At 37.1% G+C, this 24,651-nt stretch overlaps 3 protein-coding genes and 1 long non-coding RNA gene across 8 annotated transcripts; 2 read left to right on the top strand and 2 right to left on the bottom strand.

Annotated features, from left to right (window-relative positions):
- Positions 1-986: 986 nt before the first annotated feature.
- LOC103996743 (uncharacterized) lies at positions 987-13,039 on the bottom strand. Of its 2 annotated transcripts, none has more exons than XM_009417727.3 (14): positions 12,809-13,039; positions 12,443-12,710; positions 12,183-12,211; positions 10,651-10,753; positions 9,511-9,667; positions 6,898-7,092; positions 6,396-6,556; positions 5,340-5,616; positions 4,522-4,736; positions 4,346-4,444; positions 3,723-4,252; positions 2,831-3,591; positions 2,548-2,746; positions 987-1,339 (listed from the first exon to the last, which is right to left on the bottom strand). In XM_009417727.3, exons 2-14 carry the CDS (start codon positions 12,615-12,617, stop codon positions 1,193-1,195), a joined length of 3,048 nt encoding a protein of 1,015 aa, XP_009416002.2. In that variant the 5' UTR covers positions 12,618-12,710; positions 12,809-13,039; the 3' UTR covers positions 987-1,192. The 2 variants fall into 2 exon arrangements, with proteins under 2 accessions (XP_009416002.2, XP_009416003.2); XM_009417728.3 differs by having other exon boundaries at positions 12,921-13,026.
- Positions 13,040-13,332: 293 nt separating this feature from the next.
- On the top strand, positions 13,333-16,087 carry LOC135649766 (uncharacterized). The gene is made up of 2 exons (XR_010501390.1): positions 13,333-14,342; positions 15,734-16,087. It is a non-coding gene; the product is annotated as an uncharacterized LOC135649766 (long non-coding RNA).
- Positions 16,088-16,490: 403 nt separating this feature from the next.
- On the bottom strand, positions 16,491-20,748 carry LOC135649765 (uncharacterized). The gene is made up of 4 exons (XM_065168530.1): positions 20,572-20,748; positions 20,323-20,480; positions 19,113-19,179; positions 16,491-16,833 (listed from the first exon to the last, which is right to left on the bottom strand). Exons 1-4 carry the CDS (start codon positions 20,728-20,730, stop codon positions 16,735-16,737), a joined length of 483 nt encoding a protein of 160 aa, XP_065024602.1. The 5' UTR covers positions 20,731-20,748; the 3' UTR covers positions 16,491-16,734.
- Positions 20,749-21,120: 372 nt separating this feature from the next.
- LOC103996739 (phosphopantothenoylcysteine decarboxylase) lies at positions 21,121-23,561 on the top strand. Of its 4 annotated transcripts, none has more exons than XM_009417722.3 (5): positions 21,121-21,260; positions 22,130-22,226; positions 22,338-22,711; positions 22,800-23,094; positions 23,324-23,561. In XM_009417722.3, the coding sequence occupies exons 3-4, from the start codon at positions 22,370-22,372 to the stop codon at positions 23,079-23,081; spliced, it is 624 nt and encodes a 207-aa protein (XP_009415997.1). In that variant the 5' UTR covers positions 21,121-21,260; positions 22,130-22,226; positions 22,338-22,369; the 3' UTR covers positions 23,082-23,094; positions 23,324-23,561. The 4 variants fall into 4 exon arrangements, with proteins under 4 accessions (XP_009415997.1, XP_018686771.1, XP_009415996.1 ...); XM_018831226.2 differs by having other exon boundaries at positions 23,220-23,342; XM_009417721.3 differs by having other exon boundaries at positions 22,800-23,342.
- Positions 23,562-24,651: the final 1,090 nt, after the last annotated feature.

Here is a 24,651-nt window from a genome sequence, read left to right as displayed (position 1 = left end):
AAGGCTTTATGGCTGTACAACCATTGATTTGAACTTAATTATTTTGAGACAGCGGTCGACGTGAGAGAACCGCGAAGCATACATGACTTCCAGAAGATAGAACTTAATTATTTCCTGTAGTGCAGATATTGGTTAGTGCTACAGCTTCTCAGATCCAGATAAAATGATATAGATGATAGGAACACTCAAATTCTAGACCATGCATCATTAGACAAACATGAAAGTTCTACCTGAGAGAGGGATTTATCTCAAGTGGGCACACCTCATAGATGAGATAACCAAAACCTGTCAGGTGGAATGCAGTGAGAGATCGGGTAACACAATAGTTTAGAACAAAGTTTGAAATATCATATTATACCGATATTTCAAACATATTCGTTTGATACAGCATGATGCTATATACCAAACGATATACCGTTCAATATATATATATATATATATATATATACACCGTTCAGCAACTATTTCCTATAGATGTGACACAAGTGGAGACCATAACAACCATACAAACATAGATAGCAGAAACAACAACACTGGACACAGCATCCTACGCTTGTTAAGTGCTACAGCATCTATTTGATGCTGTCAAAGAAACAAAATGATGAAATCAGTATATAGCCTTACAAAATGAGTATCAACCTCCTGCTGCTAATAAAGCCTTAAATTATGGGACTGGTATGACAGTCCAATCAAAATTCATGATGCTCTGATTAGGATGTATCATTAAGTGGTAACATGATTCAAAGAAATTATAATATCTTGCTTCATCCAGCTGTTTTCTACTAGACCCTAAAGATGTTGAATGCATTGAACATAAGATGCACTTTTGTAGCTTGGAGTGAACAGTGATATTAACAGTATTTAACTGATACTGATGAGATATGTCAAAGAAAGATATTGGTTTAATGTTGAAACTAGTCCAATACCATATTGGTTTAGCTCAGATAGATACATACCAAGCATACCACCATTATTCTACACAAGAGTTAGAAAAACAGCTAATTGTGTGTTTCACTTATATTAACAAATTAAACAAGTATATGTAGTTCATAAAATAACCTTTTAATTGTATCTGTACCTCATAGGATGATGCAAGTTATTTGTTGCTTCTGCAAGATAAAGAAGATCAAGCAAATGATAGAAAAAGAGGGCATAAGTACATCAAAATCCAACTACAGATTGTTCTCATTTCTTATCTCATGTTCGAGAATGGTATTATAATATCATCCAACTTCAAAGGTAGGGTATTTGTTCGTGCTTTGACAGACTTGGCCGACTCAAGTGCACGGGATGTTTGGAGAGCCATCTCAGCATGAAGCTGAAGACATGTCATGGCCATCTGCATATTAAGATAACTCGTTGTCACAGTACATATATGATGTATCAAGTAAAAAATGAATAAACAAATAAGCTGAAGAATATATGATAAGACACCCCAATCTATTGACAGATTTGCTGCAAAACAGTAACCAAGGTATGAACTAGAATTCTTTCAATACTTTTCATTCATAAATGTCACACTGAGGATTTTGGATGATGGGGAAGAGTTACTTTAATAATGTCTTCTTTAGTTGATGAAATTTGCTATTGATTCGAAGTATCAATATCAATACATATTTCCAATGAAATCAGAAGAGCATTCATGTTGCTATTTTTCACATTATGGAGATTGGTCATTGATAGTGTGGCTAGTTAACCAGATCTGTCATTGATAGAGTTGTCAAACTGTTATCTCATTAAACAAGTTATCTATATAACTAGTCTTAATAATGCGGACAAGTAACCTTATGTTACTTCGTGTTGTAATCCAAGATTCAAGTTAATATATTTAAGAACATTTAGATGAAGATCTGCAACATGTTTGGAACAAAGTTCATTTCTCAGAAAAGAAAATCCATTACGGTGTGTTGTAGTCCAAGCTTCAAGTTCATAAATCAAAGGATATGTTGATGAAAATCTGTAACCTGTTAGCAATAAAATTCATTTCTTGTAAAACAAAATCCAATACTTATGTTCCTAACTTGCATTGAGAATCACATATTATATTTTTTAGATTTATTGGCAAAGTGCAAACAAAGAATTTTTCTTTTAGAATGATATATGGCCTAATGGTGATAGTTTCATATCTTAATTTCCACATTTTAGCAATAAGACACATGTAAGACTCATGGATCATGCTAAACAAAACTAAAAAATGTTAAAGGAATGACGGAATTTATGTGCATAAATGAAAGCAGAAACTTTCATTTGTTGAGGCCTGAAAAGGAAAGGATATAAATGTAAAGAAATGATTAAAAACTAGTGCAGGAAACCATGCAGCATCTTCAGAAAAGGAATGTTTAATCCTAAGCCAACACGGATTCTAAAATTTAGCAATTTTGAATGTATTTGGAATTAAATAATCATATTGCAACTATTCTTTACTATAAATTGCTTCTTGGAGTACTATTATCAAATAAAGATAATCAATTCGAAGTTAAAATTTTCATATTTAAAATTAACAAATGGAGACAGCATGTTCTGTGGTTGGGGCTTTAATATACATACTGTTGAGCATTCTGCATCTGGATCCGATTCGGCAATATGAAGTGCCCATGTCCGAATCCACTCGAGTCCATCGGAAATTTCCTGATTACCTTCAATTAAAGCAGATGCAACATGTGATGGGTGTAAAGCAACCAGTATGCATGATGCAGCAAAAAGCACAGATCTTCGGACATATGCTTCAGCATGATGTGATAACTCCCTGAAGAAAATTCAATAAAACCACTCCTGTGAGGTCATCAGTCTTTAGATTCACATATAAAAAAAGAAATCAAATTTCTACTACCTAAATCTAATCATATCAAGAAGTGGAGGAGCCAAAGCTGATGCTTCAGGATGCATACTACTGCATTTCATACATACACCAAGCATGTAGATTAGTTTTCCGAGGACAACAAAGTCCCTGTTGAGTAGGTCTACTCCATGCCTTTTTTTGTCAAATCCTTGCATTACAGGAAGCATAAATGCAGCAGCATAAAGAGGAAATCTGTTTCTTGATGATTCCAACTCTGGATCCTTGGCTTTTACAAGACCCCATTTACGAGATTTTCCTGACTTTATTTGACCAGCTCTTGAAGGAATTTCTCTTTCATAACGGTGGGACCAACTGATAGAAGTTCCAGGATCAGAAACCTCTTTCCAAGGACCAGCTCCAGGTGGTCCTCTACTGCTAGGAATAAACCATGGTTGACCTGAAATGTTTGATATTAAATTCCTTTGCTGATGTTTCATTCTAATGATCGTACTCTCTGAAAGCTCTTGTGCTGCCTCAGTCATGACATCAAGTATCAGAATCCGTTGGCTAACATCCACATTTGGTGAATATAGTAATCTGGTTAACACATCTAACGATTCAAATGGGCATGTGACAAGCAACGCAACCAGTGCTTTTTGCCTTTTCCCTTCAGCAGAATCTTCCTCTCCTTCAACTGCTACATCAGAGCAACGAACATGCACTAATGCTCTGACAAGATCACCTGAATAATGGGGAAGCTCATCAGGTGTTGCTCGTACAAGCTTTTCAGCACTGTCCAGTGCTCTTTCCACCTATAAGTAAGGCATTATGAATGTTCAAATGGGGGCATTCATTAATAGCTTCACTAAACTTTCAAATAGGTGAAAATTTTTGATAGACGATAACCTGACAAAGACTATATAAAGTAAGCACAGCAACTTACACCATCTGGATCATCTGGTTTCCGTAATGCTGCAGCAATATCACCAAGCTGGGAGAAAAGTTTCATATCTGTATCACCGTCCGACAGATCATATGGTTCTAGTGAGTCACTTGATGATGCATCAGAATTCTTGCCTTCACCATCATCCTCTTCAGCAGAGGCATGTTCATTGTTTGGCATGCCAGCACAATGATTCACCCTGCATTCTGAAATCAATTTACCACCATCTACAGCATGATGCTTTGTATCTTTCAGCCTTTTAGCATGAGAGGCACTTTCTGTAACCTTGGGCAGAGTAGCATCTAGTTTATCTTTTTCCATATCCTTGGATAGAGTAGCATTTAGTTTATCTTTTCTAGTTTCATCTGTAGTTACCACATCCTTTCTTTTAAACCCAAATTCCCAGTCAATAATTTCAGAACAATCATCATCAAGGTAGAGAGGGTTCTTTGGATCAACAACTTTAGAAAATACCAATGCAACAGAGCTAGCCATCTTCCGAACTAAATCAATTGGGCTCTCCAGTCTACCTACAAATCTTAGAACCAAGTTTAATAAAAAAATATTATAGAATCTTTGGTAGAAATTCACATAAAATTATTTAATCTAGAAGAAGAATTTACAGCTGACTCCTTGAAGAATAGAATGCAATATATCTTTGGTTGTTTCTAATTCCTCTTTAGACATTTTCTCAATGCATAAAGCAACAGCATAAGTGACATCTGGTTTTCACTTAAGGAAGTACAAAAGAGTAACGGAAAAGAAAAATAAACTAAGAAACTATTGCTCAGAAGGATACAAGCTTGCTGCTCCATAGAAGATGATTGAACAAACTCACGCCTGGACCAAATGCTAATTACTCGATGCAATACATCTAGAAAAGATGATGTCCTCTGGGCTCTTGCCTCAGAATCGAAATTCGGTGGGCACTCAAAAACCGAAAACTGAAGAATCCATCTCAAGCAGCAGATAGGAAATACTTTCCAAAACACAAATTTGTCAACAAAGATGTACCTGAAATGAGCATAATTAAAAAGTGCAGTTAAGGTAAGCATACTGTATTTTTACACACTCAGGCATCAAACATCATAAATGTGTGTCAAAGTTGAGCTCCAGATTGAAGCTATATGTGATTAAATGTCAAACTTAAGAAACCAGATGAAATGTCAGTATCTGCTGTATCAGATCAGAGTTTTATCATGAGACCACAACTAGTTAGATAATGACTTAACCAGTCGTAGCAATGACAATATTAATCATTGAATAGAAGCAATGACTTCTGTGGGGGAAAAAAAAAAAACTAATAATGCAAGATATATCATCCAGTGTAGGCATTTTAGATTCAAGATTTCATATACACATGCATGATCTTACTCATTAAGAGCAACCTATAATTTATAGATAGGAGTTTGACAAACTATTGCTTGACAGTAGATATCAAATCTTTTCTGTTTTTTTTTTTTTGCTGAAGTTCTTTTCCTGGAGCTATTGATTTAGGGAATTTGAATCTTTAATATCAAAAACACATTCAGAATATGCACCAATTGGGAGGAAGAATATTAACAACACAATAGCAACAAACTTGCTATCATAGATAACATGGTGACACCATCTCACCTAATATTAGTTTTTTGCTTGACAATCCGATGAAACAACAACCAAAGCGTCCAATAAGCTTCAACATCACTTACATTCTGAGTTGCTAATTGCCGTAGTAGCTCCTCAGAAAATCTTTCAATGGCATATTGATCTTTCATTGCCTCCATAATGAACAACCAAAAATGGGATTTTGGACTAGATTCAATCATATTAAAAGCAACAGAACCAGCATTCGATGACAAGCAGCTTCGGATGTGATCAAGAATCCTAGGGATCACCTTTACGAGTAGAATATCTGAAAAATAGTAACTTAATGACTAAAACAACATAGAAATAGGACACTAGCAAGATCTTAAAATTCCCAAATCTGACGATATTGCGTGGCATACATTACATTTAGTGGTCCATCCAACTTGTAAATCAACAATTAAGATGCTAGCCCAGTAATATATGAAGACTGTTCTAATTGTGAAACACAACATGGAACAGCCCAATGATATTCATGGAGCAATATGTAAAAATGAAAAACTTTCAAAGAAAAAATAATGGTTAACTACATTTCATTCTTTTATTAAAGATCTCTTACAATTGTATACTAGAAGGTACAACAACAAGCCACAGATCCAAATTATTTGGGATTGCTTGCATGAATTTTTTCTTCCCATTAAGCTCTGGGTAGGTGAATATCCCTATTTACATAAAGCAGTCAAGTTTCCTTTTCCTGCTCATATAAAATTTTCCTATGTGTCCTCTACTTTTCCTCATCACTAATATTGATCAATTCATCTTACCTCACCAGGGAATTTATAGGTCTCCATTGAACATGCATATATCCTTCTAATGGTTTTTCCTCATTTTATCTTCTATCAATGGTACACCTAAGTGTTAAAAGTAAAGTTTTTGTGATCATTTTATATCAATTGCTCATATTAAATGTTAAAAAGTAAAATTTTAACATCTGCTTGGCCTATAATTAACCTATCTACTGTCAGGTAAGTTAACTTCAATAAGTTGCTTTGCTGGAACAATAATAATTTGCAGGACCAGACTTAGCATTAAACTATTTTTTATCACCTGTTGAGCCACGCCTGCAAATCCTTGAAAATGTTTCGCCGATAAATAACAATGAGCCATCCACAGTATTTGCATCGGAGGCATCTCTTGGGTTCAACATTTCAAAGTTACAATCTTCTGCTCCACACAGAAGTTGTCTAGCCATTTGCTGGAAGAACAAGCTAGTAGCTAATCAAGGATAAAAACAGAAAATAGTTGATAATGGAAGGTATCCTTGAAATGCAATCTACATCAGGAAATAGAAGAGATTTCTATGACTGATTTTACTGAGAGGAGATGATGTTGATAAAACATTATAAAAAGAAAAAAGGGCAAATTAAATGAGCATATGATCTTAATGTGAAAATTTTAAGAACCAACAATGAGCGCACTCCTGGTATCAACATGAAAAGGAATCATGATACATGACATGAAGCTCCAGAAACATCAAACAGAATCCAAATTGAGCTTTGAATGGTTAAAATTACATCTATAGAACCAAGACAATATCTCAGAAGGATACTGCGATGAAAGTGCGGATGAGGCTTGCAATCTTGCTTTGTCAGGAACAGAAGTGAGAAGCTGTGCAACCCTAGACATGACTGCTAACATCTCTGGCTTAAGTGCATAATCATGTTTGCTACTGCTACATTGGATTCTAAATTCGCCGACAATATGCCGTATCCCTTCGCTCTTAAGCAAGCATCGTACCAGTAACCTGTAATATACATAGTAGAGGAAAAGATAAATGCTGCCTGCTTTACACATAGAAAGGGAATGATAAGAAATATAATGAAGACCACAAGAACAAAATCTGTTAGGTTAGTCTGGATATTGGGTTATATTTAACTAACAAGTTAGTACACATCATTTACAGTCAGTAAAGATCCAATATTGATATAGTCACTAGAAATCATATCAAATTATAATGAGAGATGGATAAATGGAGTGGTGAGACAAGGGATTGGCCATGGCTATATGATCCTGTACATTTGCCACGTAAGTGACAGAGCTCAAAATTCCGAAAGTGTGTAAGTGATAACGGAAATCATTATGACAGTCGTTGCTTGCATAGACCAAGTCGGTAATCTTTTGTTCTTTAACAAATTGACAGACATTTCCAATAACAGTCAAACCAGCAGTCAGATTGATGATCACTAATCATCAATTATCCAATAGACCATGATGATAAATGACCAAAAACATACTATATATTCAGTCAATAATCTTCAGCATACCAACAACCATCAGTTAATGATCACCAAGTGTCAACAAGCTGACAATAGATGATTGTTGATTGCCAGCAGATGACCAATCAGTAAGTGATAGTCAATGGACAGTCTATCCTGTTGAATGGCAATCATCAATCACCAATGACAATTTGATAATTGAAAGTCAAACAATAGATGAATAGCAAAAGTTGATCATCAAAACACATCAACTAACAAACATTGACTGATCAAATTTTTGAACCATGATAGAATCTGCTGATCATCAAATGATGGTTGACTGTTAATGGTTATATTCAAATCTTCCAAAAACAACCATGATATGCAAGTGGCCTAAGTATCACCTAGTGCATCTGCAGCGAAAACAATGGATAGATTTAAAAAACGAAGAAGAAACTAAATTATGCTATGATTAAATTATCAACTTATATGATAATATTGATAGTTTGTTACTCATAAAGAAATTATGCAAGTGATAAGTATAAGTAATACAAAAAGGTGTCTTTAACTAAAATTATATTATCATAGTCCTTGTTTTAGAAAAATAGAATAATACAACAGAAGAACGATTAGTAATGAGGTGAAAACATAAACCAATATGGAAGCAAATGATCTATGAATCTCAAGGACTTGGCATCATAGTTATCATAACGGAACCAGAATAGACTCGATCAAGCCTTGGTTCTCTGGGTCATTGGTTGAACCGGTGGATCAATTGGTCGAACCACATGTTTAAATTAAAAATATTTTAAAATATATTAAACAATTTAAAATTATATATAGTAAAAATCTAAAATATTAAAACTAATTAAAAAATAGATAGAAGATGTGGAATGATAATATCAAGCAACATTGTGTATATAGTTATAAACATTTATCCAGATCAAATAACACATGAAAAAATCTTGGTCGTAATTACATTAATCCAATCTAAAATCAATTGTTCAATGATATATAAGAAATAGTTTATCCAACATAATTATCATGAATTCATGATTAGATGGAAACTTTTTAGTCATCAATATGCCATGATAATTCTAACCCATGTAGTAAATTTTGTATTATAATCTAAATTTTCGAACTCATTTTTATCTGTTCCAATATTTTTTTCGTTCTCCTCATTTCTATTTGTCCTCAAATCAAATTCTTCTTATATAGCGTGCTCTAATTTCATCTCCCTTATCTTATTTTTGATATCATTAAAATCTCATCAAGATTGAGAGTATCATCTGTCATATTTAAATAAGGTTAACCCTAATTTCAAATACCCTCTCGAATAAATAATAAAAAAGTTTAAGGGTATTTAAGTAATTTGGATCGATTTTATGTACTCGGTCAGTCGGTTTTATATTGGTTATCCAAAATCCAACCGGGTTAATCGGTTCATTCCCGTTTTTGAACATATCCATTCCAATAATTGAATTGGATTGGTTAATGGTCCGGTTCCCGGTTTTTCCAGCACCACCACTTGGTTCGGTCTGATCCCGATAACTATGCTCAGTATTAAATCAGTATAATCAGCATATCAAGATATAGATAAACAAGAGCATTATATATGGTTGATCACATACACATCTTATCGTGTACCAATAAAAACTAAAGTTTCTAATGATTTTTCATGACATCTGGATTCTCATACTACCACCAAATATAAGTAATAGCTAAGGATTCCTCAAATGATTTGGTCAAATAAGGCTAAATCATGGTATGTTAAAAGAGGTTTGACGAGTAATATGATCTAGGAAGTACATTTGTTGTGACGCACTAACGTGATTTATTATTGCAGTCACCATTGTTGCTAAATGAGGCACAATCTTAATTAACTCTGCTGTAAAATAAGTTTCACACTGCTCCAAAGTACCAAAATCAACTTAATTGTGGCATCAATCAGATGGTACAGTAAGTACCTCTCAATATTCGAGTAGATAGCATCATCATAACCGTGCATCAAAGCAGGAACAAGGACCTGTACTATTTCAGTTGGAGGTCCTTGAATGAAAAATGAATCATAAACCTGCTTCTTCGTAGATGAAGAAAAGCATGCAAGCCAGTCTTTTGCAACATCTGCACATTAGATATGACAATTATCAAGCACTTAGAAAACCTTTTACTAAAACGTGTGTCAGTCATCTAAAGCTACTTTCTTTACAAAGAATGTTACCATCAATTCAAATTAATTCTGCATTTTTAATAGCATGCACTCGCACAGGCTTTTCAATGAAGAACAAGTTCTTACAATAAAATTGTTGCAGTCTATTTTTCCTAATAGAGATATGAATTATAATTACTACAGAATATATCACATTCACAAATCAAATGCTAGTTATTAAAAAAGTATTTGGATGCATCATTCTAAAGGTTCATGTTTGCACATATACACCTTAATTTTCAGTTTAGCAGACAAGCATGGCTCACCAAATCAGCCAACCTGATTTAGATCGTTTTGCCCACTTCAATGCCAAAAGCCAGAATTGATCAACATCAACAGATCTCTAACAGAATTGGACATCTCGACCAATTCAGACAGTTCCAATTGTCAGATAATAAACTAGAAAGGAAAATGAAAAGAGAGAAAAAGGATGCAAGAGGAAGGGATGAGGAAGCAAAGTTGATGATTCCCAGACCCAACTAGCCCCATCCGAGAATGGAATGAGAATGATGAGAGAAGGGGAGGCAATCTGGAAGGGTGCAGCCAAGCCTGAGAACAAATGAGGAGGAGAGAATGAAGGAAAAAAGGGGCGGAAGAAGTTTATTTTTTCCTGCTTTCTTCGTAGATAAAGGAATGAAAAAAAGAGAGGAAAAAGTTGAACACAAGATTAGTGATAAATCAGTACATACACATGTTAGAACCATAAAAATCAGTACATACGGACAACCATAGGATTTGAAAATTTGAAGATAGCATTAGTCATATGGTTTCATAGGAAAAAATTGATATATAATTCATATATTTACATATAGAAATATGTGTCAACTTAGAGAAAACTCTATTAGGTCCAGCATATCTTATCACAATAAAGATGTTTCAAATAAAGAATGAAACTTACTATAGATCAATATCCTAGCCAAGGTTGGAAACGCAGGTCCATAGTAGAAAGCCTGCCTCCATTCACCGCTTTCAGCAGGGGCAGGAGATAGTATCTCATGTACCTGAAAAACAGTGGTAAACAAAATAAGAAGGCCTCAGTTTGTGGTATTTGTCAATTTTGATACAACACATCCGATATGTATCAATAGCATCCAAGGTTGATCCAATTTTGACCAATTTCTTGACCATATTATTAGCAGGAAGGGTTTGATGTCAATCAAAGTCAACTAGATTAGGCTGATTCGCTCAACTGGAAGCAAAAACATAACACTTAACTTCAGGATTTTCAAAATTTTGTTGCAGCTGAAAGACTAGATACAGTTCTCCATGCTTAGTAAGGACAGTGCAGCTTCTTCCAGAATGCCTCATGCTAACATGGTAAGGCATGGATCTAGTCAGCCACAAGTTACTATTATGGTAAGGGTTATTTGTGGACTGTAAGCACCATGTGACACCCATCACTGAACCCCCACACATAAAACAAAAAAAATGGACACTCGAAGTGGATCAAATCTCAAAATCGTGAGCTCAGTCTAATATAGGAGATTAAAGCATGCATAGTATGTTTATTCATATAATCCTTTCAAAATAATAAATATGGATGATGGACAAAAAAGAATCATCTGTAATCAAAAGATTTGTGTAAAAGTAAGAAAACAAAGAATGGTTAATGCTTCAACCACTAATCTGGCAAAGAACACTTCTAACATTCAAAGGATGTAGTGATATCTAAAGCAATACACCCAAAAATTAAGCCATGAAGAGTGTCCCAAACTACATATTCATGCAAGTAAGCAACTGGACTAAATTGAATGCAAGTAAAAGAAGATTCATAATCTGAGTTCAACTCTATGTTGAGGACATCCTAGTTTACCACTACGGGGTGTACAGGATCTTTGAACAGGTTTCAAGATATGCAAAATGGATCATTCATTCCAGCCATCGCAAGTTCCAGGAAGAGAGAATTTATTCATAAATGATGATAACTACATGTTTGTAAGTATATAAGTGCATAGCAAACAAACATGATTTTAGGGGACCTTATACAACTGCTACTAAACTAAATATAGATAATTTTTGGAATTGAATGTCAGGGATTGTATATAGCATAAGTTCTTGTTCAAAATAAAATTTAACTCGAAAGTCCCTGAGAAGAAACACCCCTTAAATTGAAAATCCACAGGTGTACACCAGTGCACAAGGCCTTGGGCACTGAGCCACTCTTTTAGTTTTCAATCTTTAGCTGGATGTTCACCCTAGCACCTTTTTCTTATCAATGAATTCTTCTTCTCTGCATCTATGTTTTCGATTCCAGGCATTATCTCACCTTTAATTAGAATTACAACCATCTTTACATTATTTATTTTTCACATCAAGTTCAGATTTTTCTTGTGGACACTATTGTAGTTGCATAAATAGATAACACAAAATGTTAAGAACCTCCTCTGTGTGAGATATAAAACCAAGTAGCATTGTGGACCAGAGTAGTACCTTGCTTCTCTGAGCAGGATCGATGGTATCTGCAAAGTAACCAAATATTGCAATGAGCCGTTTTGTTTTAAGAAAATAAATAAATTTTCAGACACGTCAAAAAATTCGGATGCCTCCCCCAATCATAAGCTCCTAAGTTTTTTTTTCCTTTTCAGTGCAAATCCATCTATCATTCAACAAATAAGTGACACTACGACAGAAAAAGTACGACAAAAAGACCCATTCCAAGAGAAAGAGACGTGAAGGATCCGAAATCGAACCGCAAAGGGCAGAGTAGTCGACGGGAAATATGCGGACAGCAAGGGAGTAGAGGGCGCAGATCACTTCGTCGACGTGCTTCGCGGCATCGATCGCGGATGAGACCTCCCCAACCTTCTCAAGGACTAGGGTTTCGAGCCCTGAGCTTCCGCTACCGCCCTTCGCTCCCTCTTCCATGGCCAAAACAGTCCTCGCGCTTCGTCTTTGTGATCGATGGGATTTTCTTTTAATCCTCGAAGGCCCGACGATGACAGATTCTCGAGTCTTCTACTGTTGATCAAGGGATAAGCATCAAACACGAATGTTACGGCACGGAGAAATGGAAGGATTCCCCTCCTGCCCAGTGTAGTCAAAGGCGCTGGGCTGACCGGATTCCGGTCAAGACGGAGCTGTGACGACGGAGGGGAAGAGGAAGGAGGGCGGAGAAGGGAGTGTGAGACGGCGAAGGAGGAGAACGAGAGGCAGAGAGAGAGAGATAACGGGAGGGGAAGAAGCTGCCGCCGTTCGCCGATGGAGACGAAATCAGTCACCGTGCACCGAGGCTAAGCCGCACTGCCGCAGTCGATGGGGAGAAAGAGAGGCTGCGTTTAGAGCACGGGTGCGCGTGGGGTTGGGTTGGGGTGGTGATTTGGGTTGAAGGTTGAGCCATGTGGTTCAATCGGATCAGAGGACAAATCAGCTCGACTCAGACTCGACCCGATCTGAGTTGAATCAGGCGGTCGCTGAGACTCGATCCGTTCTGAGTTGAATCGGGATATTGGGAAAGTCTTTTTCAAAAATTAATTAATAAATATTTTTAATCTAATTTAAGTTGACTGAAATGTGTTGCGGAAAAGAAAAGAATATTACAGCGTGGAATTTCGCTTGGACACGAAGATTATTTCGACCATTTTGCTTTATTTTAATCGCCTTATCATTTGTATTGCGACGGATGTATTCCCCATTTATTCGTCCTTTTCCTCCACCGCCTCCGAAGTTCCCACCTTTACTTTTCCTTCATCTTCCCCTGTTTCCACCGATTCTTTCGCCACTTCCTCGATCGGATCGATCAGGGTTCCCCTCTTTCTGATCATCTTCTCGGTTGTCGCTGCCCTTCGAACTTGATTCCTAGGAAGCATGGGGAAAAATCTCTGACAGCCTCATCCTGCCTCCGATTCGATTTCGCGTTCAACGAAGCTTACATCCTGATCGATCCCCTGCAGATTTAGTCCCTCCTGACTACTGATTTTTTGTGCTTTTTTTGTTGGAAAATTCGTCCCTTTTTGAGGGTTGAGATCGAATTTTATTTGATTTCTTATGAATCCGTCCTGAAAACCTCTTTTTTTCACCCATCACGTCGATTGGAGACTTCAGATATCCCTCTTTTATCGATCCTTGAAACTTATTCTTAGTTCTTAATCCTGTTCGGCTCCAATATCCTCGATCTGCTTGTGTTCGCATCTGTTCCAGTGCATCAAATGGCTCGAGAAAGTTGTAATCTTGACAAAGACGAAGCCGAAATCCTCAAACCTTCCTCCCCTTCCCCGTCGACCCCCGCTCCTCCATCATCGTCCCCGTTACCCCCGTCTCTGTTCTTGAAACCTTGCGAGCAATCACCGAACCCGAGAGCGGAGACTACGGCTACGGAGACCGCCGTTGCGGCATCTACCACGCCCAAGACCGACAAGGAGTCGAAGCCTGAGGAGGAATCCAAACCGCAGGTAAAATTCATCAACGGGTGCTCTACTTGCGGGAGAAAGGTGGGGCTGACCGGATTCCGGTGCCGATGCGGGGATCTCTTCTGCGGTCGGCACCGGTATTCCGACACTCATGATTGCTCATTCGATTACAAGGCGTTGGGGAGGGAGGAGATTGCTAAGGCTAATCCTGTGGTCAAAGCTGCTAAGATCATCAAGATCTAGGGTATAAAGCTTTCGCCTTTCCAATTGTTGTCCTTTTACATCTTCAATTGAACCCATTCTTGATCTGTTTTGTAGTGTTGAGACATACTGATCACGGTAGTTAAACCATTTGAATACAGGCTTAATCTGTTCACCCAAAAGATTATTTTCAGATGCAGTAGTTCTGTTTGATCTTGGTACTTGGAAAAAAAAATAAAACAACACCGTTCTCGGATTGAATTTTGTATTACTGCCATATATGTTTACCTTTTAAATGGTCTCCACTCATATTAGCTTTCATTTATGCTGAACCACCATTTATCAGGATTTGAACCATTTATTCTGTGGAAGAAAATAGAATTTTTGATGGATGACCTTAGGTTTTGTGTAGCTTATTAATCTCATACATTGTAAATTGGATGCCTAAAAGTAAAACCTTTCTGAACTAATTTTCTATCTATTTGATTGCATATTTCATAGTTGGTGGATAACTTCATAGTTGTGTTGTTGGGAGCTTATTAAGTCATGCATGAAACAAAATCTTCAAAGCTAATTCTGTTAATATTTGCTTATATACATTGTAATTATCCAACCTACTTGTGTAGGTTTTATCTAAATATAGCTTTAGATTATCCGTAACTTACGTACTAGATGTTTGGAGCAGAAGCTTAATAGCATTGTTATTATCGGAAGAATTCATGTAGATTCTCTCAAGAGATTTAATTGTTCCAGGTGATGAGAACTATAGCATTTTAAGGGATCACCGATTACTTTTTTCAAGAAAATGCAGGCTTCTTATTCTCATTTTTCAAATAAGAATATCCTTGCAACTTTTGATGCTTATCTCTCAGTTTAGTGCATCCACATCATCTATTACATTTCAGGAAATTAACATAATTGTATGGAATGTGAGTTTCATGGTTTCATTTTCTTCCTTATGATGTTTGACGTGTTTATTGCCTCTGTTCTTTGACATCTCATGAAGATACATGGATTCATGATCTAGCAGTGATTGTGTTTGTCATGAAGCAATCAAGTAAGTTGCTTCCCACGGCTTCCCGGTGGTCACTTTTAGTGGCGTATCATGCAAAATATTAGAAACTATTTTTGAATTTGCATGGCGAGAACTTTCAATTCTTAATATGCCTGTCATATTCTGTTTCATCTCATAAGTAGATTTAGAGGAAGCTGCTCACAAATGTTATTTAGTGTTTTAATTATTTAGTATGGTAAATTTTAGCAGTTGTTTTCACATAAAAAAAGCTTAATAAATCTGGTTTTTTCTTATGACTAGTGTCTTCATTTAAGATGCTTTCCATGGACAACCTTTACTGGTGTAGTTGGCCAGTATTTGTCGCCTTTCCGGGGAAGAATGGTTGTATTCCAAGCTTCTATTGATGCCTTTTAATGCAGGTGTGTGTGAAGACCAGACTGGAAATGAAAGCTAGTGGGCTTATTACTTGCAGCATCATCCACCACAGTTGGCCTCAAGAAATGCGTTTGTTCGGACTGCGCTCTTTATGCAGTCTAATTTGGAGGCTTGGGTGGAAGAAAACTGTTGTTTCAACGCTCTATTCAAGAGGCTTTTGATTAAAAGCAGTGTTCTCATTGGCCAAGGGTAAGCCAAAGACAAAATTGGTTGTCTTCCGAGTTCCTCACATGGCGTTTGAAGCAGATTGTGCTTGTGTTGGTTGAAGTCAAGGGACTTGACAATGTCTTGCAACTTGCAAGTTCTTCTTGATGATAAATCACGTTTTCTTTTGATAATTGAGTCCTGGATACTGTAGCATGCCTCTATCTGCATTTGGTTATTATCATTGCTTTAATCGTATTACTTGTTACCCGGACCATAAAAAAAAAAGAAGAGAGGAAGAAAACTTAGATGGCTTGTTTATTTTTTACGTCTAACTACATGCATGTGATGAGGAGTGGGAGAAAAAATTGTTTACTGGTTTCATGTGTAAGGAATGAAGGACAGTGAGAAGGTTAGAAGATGAGATGAGGGGGGGATCAGACTCCACTAAGTCGAACAAGCTTAAATCATTAGATTAAGAATCCATAGAGTAAAATTGGTGAACTAATGCATGGAGATAGCAAATAACTATATTTCCGTAACAAAGCAAATTTGTATTTCAAGTAATGTTTTTCCAAATTTGTATCTAACACTGAATGAAGCAAATAATGCTCGTATTTGTATGCAATGAAGCAAAATAATAATATATGTACACAGCTTACAGTAAAATGATCGATCCAAGGGATTTTAGAATGCTTGAACATGTCATTTGACACAATGATTCATGTGCATTTGACACTTGATTAGAAGCTACTAAAAGAACCGTTAAGAGGATGAATACCAAGAGTCATTATGTCATCCCCTTCGACACACACTATCACGTCCACCTTCCAACTCATCGCTACACGTCCTTGAAGAGCAGCTGAAATCTGGGTATCCTCTCTGGTGGAAGTGGACAGCTAACGATCAGCTTGCCTTTCATCGCCCCTCTAAATATAGCCTACGAGAGGCAACAAAATATAAAGGTTATATGGCTTCTTTTGGGAGAATCTATTTATTATAAAGAGGCATCATAATAATATTACATCATAGACTGCTGCTAGATAACAAACATTAGTGAGAAGAAGGAACTATTGATGACTCAACAAGTAAAATTTCTAACTGCAAGTTTCATTCTGGGTATGGATGGCTACTTTGCGAGAGGTATTTCTTTTTCGGGTAGGGAAAAGAAACTTTTGAAGAGGATAAACTTACCAGATGAGAACAGCATGCCGAAAGGTAAAGCAAACAGCCTCGAGAACTTGTAAAAGTGAACAAAGAAAGAAAAAGGAAACATGAAAAGGGAAGAAATTTAAGGTAGATGGAAGCTTGGGTCCTTTTTAGTCGGATGTTACAGCATGCTACTGAATATTGAATAATATTCTTAACTAGAGCTAGACTTTGGCTATAGAAACCAGCAGAAACTATAAAAAATAACAAAGTTCTACAAACACATTTTGTTTTTAGTGACTTGAGGGTATTGTTGTTGCAGGAGGTGCAACCATAGATGACTTTCTGATGCTTTCCAAGCAGAATGTTTGGCAGTTAAGTGGGGCTTCAATGTGCACTACAACTTGGATTTACTCAAATCTGGGTGAGATCAGATTCTAGGCAAGTAATTAGTGTGCTGCACAATGCTGGTTGTGTACCCTGGCACCTGAGATTTCTATGCAAAGACATCCTCCATCTAGCTAAGACAGTGAAGGTTTCCAACTGGAGTTACATCCCAAGAGACCTTAACAAGGCTCACAATCTTGCTAATTATGCTAGACAGAATGTATCTGCTATTTTTTTGGTCTAGAGAAACTCCGGATATTTTATAAGTTTGTTTTCTAAGTTTATCTAATTTGCCTTTCTTTCAAAAAAAACACAAAGTTCTACAAAGTTCTGCAAATTTTCAACCAGACTAAAAGCAAGTTCAAATATGATTTCATCAAATCAGTTGGGAGTTAAATATACAGAATATACCCCAAAAACAGATGGTCCTTCCACTGTCCAGAAATGTTGGTTGAACAATGAGATACACATCGCCACTAAATTCTTGAGCACTTAGTAGTTGGTTTATGTTGATCAAAATATTAGAACTTTCTGTTGTTGTGTTTTGAAAGATAGTCAGAATGTTAATGTATGAGTTAGATGGTGAATTATATATCATGTAAAAAAAGGTTATGCCTAGAGCAACTCTAAAGGTCATCCTCCGTACTCAGGTAACAGTCAACTGTGTTGGTAGATGAGGGTGGCGACATCAGCAGATAGCAGTCTTATTCTAAAATGAAGACATCCAGTTCAGATATATTATCCCCCATCATTTCTAAGGTATCATATGCATATCCATAAGGTAAACTTCTAAGGTTCAATCATCTATGTATGATATGCAGCCCATCCCATGGAATCACCCCCAGATTGCATAAGCTGGTACATAGACAGATATTTTCACATTTTCATACATAAGAAGTTCAGGAATACAATGTGCAGCTATTCATATTAAATTAAGATATGGCCAAGTCAAAGAAATTAGAAACTGACAACTGTGGCTTTACATAAAAACATATTGTTTTACTCTTTCAAAAAACTATCATTTTTTATATTTTGTTTTCCAGACTTTGTTATTTTTATAATTTCTACACTTTTCATGTTTAAATTATTTTCTCAATTTATCCTGCTCCAATTGATCAGATGTAATGAATCTCAATCATAATGCAGTTAGCTAATCCCAATCCCATTCTTGATCATATGAGCCTTGATGACAGGTTTAATCTCTTGCGAAAAATATTACCAGAAGAGAAAAACCAATATAACAGACCAACTATACTGGTAATCATGGATGAAGATAATTGCATTTGGAAGCCAGCTAACTAGATTAGGAAGATCTGATGATAAAGTCTCAGTGACAAGGGATAATTCCTACTTATTCATCAAAAAGGACATCTTCATTTCTTACAGACACAAAAAATTATCAAAGTTCTACAAACTTTGCTACGGAAGTCATTCAGTTCCATTTTTTTTTTCCCATACAATCCAAGAAAGAATAAGTATCTCGGACGTCCAAAATCAAACTATGTAACTGTATTCTCAAATTATGAAATGAAAAAAAAAAATCTTCTAGCTTTTGTTCTACTGATATTAAGACTAACCTATCATGTGGCATCATCTTAAGCTTAATGAATTCAGTAGATGAAACTGAATATAATATATTTAATTCAGAAAAAGGACCTTCCAAGTGAGGAGCATGGCACTCACCTCAACAACATCGATTAAGTCTTGTTTGCTATGAAAAGATCCAACCCACTTAGTATGATCAGCAGTCCTGAATACAATAAAAAATACAGTTTACCAAGAGACACATGGCCGAAAAATTCACTTATCAAGTTACATTTAAGGTGAAAATAGTCATTAAAGAATAGAACCAAATCACTATAAAAAGGAATAGAATCCATATCATTATCGTCAAAGGCCACTCCAACTTTTGTTGACTTCCCAGTTTATAGTAATAAGTCAGTGGATTTTGACTAGAATCTACAAATCATTACCAGAGTTGGCCAGTTTTGACCAATTCCAGCCAATCTGACAGCCTCAAAAGACAAAAAAGAAGAGAGGAGAGTAAAAAAGCGGGAAAGGAGAAGAGAGGGGAGCCATAATTTGGGATGGCAGAGGTATTTATTTATTTATTTATTTATTTTGCACCTTGGTCTACTTGATCCGCTTATAATGAACTTGTTTACCCTTTAATCAGCTAGGAAACAGGTTCAGGTGAGGATGAATGTGCTCCAGTCGGGTTCAGGTACATAGGTAGATAGACTGGTTGGGTTAGCAAGTAGCCTAACCTAATGTTACTTCTAGGTTCAGCTTAGTAGGTTGGGTTCTTTTGAGCATCCAAATATACCCAACCGAGCAAAACAAGGTTCTGGTACCCTTAGATAGGGTTTCCTTCGATAGGGTTTGGGATGAGTTCGGTATAAAGGTAGGTAACCCGTATATGGTTTTAGTTCAGATACCTAGATAATTAATAGGGTTCAGCTTCGGATGAAATTTTAGGATATCCAATCAGGCTACGATGTGAAACAGAGGAGATGATGCTACTATTGCATTTGCTATTCTCTACAATCATCGTAATAACATGTCAAATGTCAAATTAGCGGACTTTTATCTACAGACTACACCTAATAATTCTAAACATCCTTGTGACAAGTATTCATGTCAAGGAAAATTTACCACTAAAATTTAGGGCAAAATAAATAAGATATCGTAGAAAGGGTGACATCTTGTGCATGCCCTAATAAATTACAGCCTTCGTACTTGCAGAAACCTACATATCAAATCAAATATTTAGGGCAAAAAGAAATTACCTAAGCGGAAGGTTAAAATTTCCTACGAAACGCAGAACCGGGCAAGACATAAGGAGAGTTGATGACAGAAACAAGATGTTCATCTAGGGATGTAATTGAATTACCCGGAGTCCATCTTCATATGATGAGCATTGAAGAAGAAGACGGTGGAGGGTATCAAGGTGATATCGAAGTACTTGACGTAGACCTGAATCTCCTCGGAGTCGACGTCCACCAGCGCGATCGTCGCGAACTTAGAGACCTCACGAGAGGTCTTGGAGAGCTGCGCGCCAGAAGGCCACACGAGATCAGAGGCTTCGCCAAGCACCGAGTAGACGAAGTACAAGATATGGGAGGAGAGGGGCGCAGCGTACGATTTCGTCGAAGTGGGGGCACAGAGGATCGGCGGCGCGGCCGAAGCGGAGGACGAGGACCTTGTCGAGGGTGTCGCGGATGATGCAGTCCACGTCGCGTTTCCGCGACAGCGTCGGCAGAAGGAAGTCGCTCATCTTTCCCAACCCAAACGACGCCATGGTGTTCTGCTGCAGTAATCGATCAGGTTGGGTCGGGTAATATAATTGATTATGTGGGCTTGATCGGTCCGTAATGACCCATAAGGCTTCTCCTATTCCACGACTCGACCCGTCGGGGACTCAGACTCGAACCGAGCCGAATCGATCTTTGAATTGAATCTGACTTGAGCTGGCTATGGATTGCAATCATAACATATGATTAAACCCATTACTCAATTTGGCGAAGTAGAAGAATGGAAGCAGGACTGGACCGCGGAGACGTGGGGGGTGGCACGGTGGCGAGTGGGTTACCGCCGGGGATGAAGCGATCGAGGGGGGCGGTGGCCAAAGGCTGAGGGTGAATAGCGGAGGAATTTGGGGACGAGATGGTGCTGTGTCGTCGCCGTTTAATTTCCGTCTACATGTAAAATGACTAAATTACCCTCATGTCTGTCCACTATATAAGCTCTCTCTCTCCCTCTCGATCCCTTCTCATCGTCTGCGGTGAGCGTCGAAGCAGCGGTGGTATTCGGCGAGCACACCGGCGACAGGTTAGCTTTTGATCTTCAGCGCGCTGTTGTAATATTTAATTCGTACTTGTCCCCTCTCTTTCTCTTCACCTCTCCTCCCATTGCTTCTTCATCTCCCAATCCGGTTGCTGGAAATCGCCCGCGACGGTAAAGGGGGCTTAGACATTCGGCGGCAACCGGAAAATACTGAGTAACGGATCACCGATCGCGAATTGGCCTATGAAGAAACCACAACGGGGAGAGGGATGGAGGATCCAAAACTAGACTGATGGAAGTTCTGAAACTAGGGTTGCTGAAAATTTTGTGCTCTTAGTTTTGTGATGATAAAAATATTAAAGATTATATGATTATGTTTGTGCTTATTCGTCATAGAAAACGTGTAATCAATGGGAAAATTGTTTAAGATGCCCTAAGAAGACCCATAGATATTGTAGTTAGAAGAGGTGAAATGATTGGTATGAAGAGAGATAGAGGAAGGCCTAACAACATTTTATTAAAAACTATTAAGTAAAAATTTTAATTTTAATTAAGGATATGGCTTTTTTATATAGCTCAATGGTGGCAAAAGGATCTAGGTAGAACCCTAAATGTTGAGACATTACAACCTTGTTGTTGGTGGTGTTATTGGACTTTTATGCTCATTCATATAAGTATGTAAATATATAATTTCTAGTTTCATCTTAAGCTGTTTCTCCACTCGTGGATAAGAGATTGAAACCGATTGTTTCAAGCAAACTGAAGCACATTTTAAAGATAAGCATTTGTATCAGCCTACCCGAACATCAATAATTTCTCATAGCTATAGTTGGTCGGTCAGTTTCGCGCAATTTATGTCTTCTTTGATAATCGCTTTTCTGTACAAAGCACTAACGTTATGTTAATGTTTCCAGCTTCCAGTTTATTGAATCATTCTGCTTGGATGCGATGGTCTTCTCATGGTTGGAGTTGTTTTGACCATGTTCTTGGGAAGCTGTACTAGTACAAAAGGTTCACTTTATATATGGATTTCTTTTAAAGATGATGCTTGCTTAGGATTTCCTTGCCCTTTGATAATGCCTGGTGGAAATCTGTAAAAGATGACCATCATTTTTTATGCAGTGGAAGGAAATTTTTCCTAGTGCGTTGAATGCATGATGGCTAATATTGAAATAGCATCAGAAAATATGAAGCATGACAATATTCAGCCTGTTAAACCAAGGATCCTCTTGGCTGTGTCTGGAAGTGTTGCTGCTATTAAATTTGAGATTTTATGCCGTAGTTTTCTGGAGTGGGCAGAAGTTAGGGCAGTTGCTACCAAATCATCCTTGCATTTTCTCGATAAAGCATCATTCCCCAGGGATGTGATCCTTTATACAGACGATGATGAATGGTCTAGTTGGAAGAAGATTGGGGATGGAGTATTGCACATTGAGCTTCGGAAATGGGCTGATATCATGGTTATTGCCCCACTGTCAGCAAATACTCTTGCGAAGGTACAAAGATTACTTGACTACATAGTTTGTGTGCCAAATATATATTTTTTTCACCTTTTTCTTTAAGTTTTTGCTCTTCGTTGTATAGATTGCAGGAGGATTGTGTGACAACCTACTGACGTGTATTGTGCGAGCCTGGGACTACAGCAAGCCTATATTTGTTGCTCCTGCTATGAACACCTTCATGTGGAATAATCCCTTTACAAAGCGCCATCTAGATGCAATCAACGAGCTTGGTGTTAATCTCATCCCTCCCGTCACCAAGAGGTTGGCATGCGGAGATTATGGAAACGGTGCAATGGCTGAACCATCTGTAATTTATTCTACCGTGAGACTTTCATACAAACCACCACTTAATGGGTCAAGTTGATTCTTGCCTTGAGGTTCGTTGGCTAATCCTGCAGTAGCATTCTTGCCATTAGATCAGCTTCAGACATTGCATCTCTAGCTAGTCTCGTGTTTGATATGATTTAGGCTGCCCTCTGACTTCCAGAGTTCTTATTGTTAGATACTTGTAGAGCTCCTTGGATTTTCTTGAATGATTTTGCTACTGCAACTGCTGGTATTTACTCATGAGGCTGCTTGTTTTGGTAATCAAAGATCCTCGACCAGTTGTTCTGCAGTTCTTTCAGTGGTGGTCTCTTTGGGCAAACAAGAACCACAAGAGGATGATGTGCCTTTTCTTATTCTGATTCGAAGATCGGATTTGAAGAATTGGACAGCTTGAGGATTTGTTACTTCAGTCTGAGCTGAGACCGGAGCATAATCTGACAGTTAGCGTAGAACTCTTTGAACTTACCGTTGTTGAATGGCATCTCATTACCTGTGATAAGATAAGAAATTTTGATACTGTGTGATGATGTTCGACTATTAGAAGTTCTCTACTTGTCACTGGCCTCTGTAGTCAAAGCAAAGAGTTCGATCTTGACATGAAGTAGTTCATCCCGTTATTAGACCTTGCATTGTCCGTGTGGCAAGGAGTTCCTCACTGAGCAAAGGCCCGAGTACTCTCTGTTGGGACAAGTTCAAAACCTTTTTCATCCCTCACCCCAGTGTACGACTGAATCTAGATCTTACAGATGTCAAAGTCATGATCTAACCTTAAAATACACTTTTTTGGGATACATTATAAACAAAATAAAACAATATAAGATCTATCGAATCAAGACAATTCCTCGTGTGTTCGTGTTGGGGAAGACAACACAAAATCTCACCCGAAAGGAGGAGCAGCAAAACCATGAGAGGCTCACCCGATGTAAATAGTTTTCATGAGACAATAAAGTCACCCTTAACCCTTATAAGTTCTTTTTAGGACTTATCCAAAATAGATAATTTTTCAGGAGGAAGGTCTTCTTATGAGCATCAGAGTCATATTCTATCCTAAGAGATCTCTTTTGGCAAATTATGTAAGGTTTATAGTCATATTCTATCCTAAGAGACCCTTTTGGTAAATCATGTAAGGTTCATCTAAAATAGATAATTTCTCGTAAGTACACTCAAGATATAATTTCTATAAGTACCAAAGTCACTCTTGACCCTAAAAAAAAATATTTGGATCCACTCAAAATAGATAATTTCTCGTGAGCATAAGGTCTTATAAACATCAAATTCACTCTTTATCTTACAAATGATAAAATCATGATATTAGAAAGAGAAAGACGATAGGAGGAAGAAATGCACCAAAGAGGTCATTTTCTATCTTAAGTTAAACATAATTTTAAAATTAACATAAATATCCTTTTGAATAAATAATTGATATTAGTTTATTAAAAAAATATATGCTATATGAGATGAGGAATGGAGGGAGAGTGGGAGAGAGAATTGATTGCATGGGAGATATTACTTTCTTATATTAATCCTAATTTCAAAATTGATATAAATATTTTTAAATAAATTAAAACAATTAAATTAATGGAATCTAAGTAATACTAATATATTTA

This window comes from Musa acuminata, chromosome BXJ3-9, assembly GCF_036884655.1.
Source record: "Musa acuminata AAA Group cultivar baxijiao chromosome BXJ3-9, Cavendish_Baxijiao_AAA, whole genome shotgun sequence".
NCBI classification, from domain to species: Eukaryota; Viridiplantae; Streptophyta; class Magnoliopsida; order Zingiberales; family Musaceae; genus Musa; species Musa acuminata.
This window is presented reverse-complemented; position numbering and strand designations above follow the sequence as displayed.

Bases quoted from the DNA above. Each gene is read 5' to 3' on its own strand.
- LOC135649765 (XM_065168530.1), bottom strand. From the start codon at position 20,730: ATGGCGTCGTTTGGGTTGGGAAAGATGAGCGACTTCCTTCTGCCGACG. The intron at 19,180-20,322 runs GTAATTCAATTA...TATTGTATTCAG, and splicing joins CATATGAAGATGGACTCCGG to GACTGCTGATCATACTAAGT. The intron at 16,834-19,112 runs GTGAGTGCCATG...TGCCTCTCGTAG, and splicing joins ACTTAATCGATGTTGTTGAG to GCTATATTTAGAGGGGCGAT.
- LOC103996743 (XM_009417727.3), bottom strand. From the start codon at position 12,617: ATGGAAGAGGGAGCGAAGGGCGGTAGCGGAAGCTCAGGGCTCGAAACC. The intron at 10,754-12,182 runs GTACTACTCTGG...ACTGTTTTTCAG, and splicing joins ATCCTGCTCAGAGAAGCAAG to GTACATGAGATACTATCTCC. The intron at 3,592-3,722 runs GTAAGTTGCTGT...CCTTACTTATAG, and splicing joins AACCAGATGATCCAGATGGT to GTGGAAAGAGCACTGGACAG.
- LOC103996739 (XM_009417722.3), top strand. From the start codon at position 22,370: ATGATGGCTAATATTGAAATAGCATCAGAAAATATGAAGCATGACAAT. The intron at 22,712-22,799 runs GTACAAAGATTA...TTCGTTGTATAG, and splicing joins CAGCAAATACTCTTGCGAAG to ATTGCAGGAGGATTGTGTGA.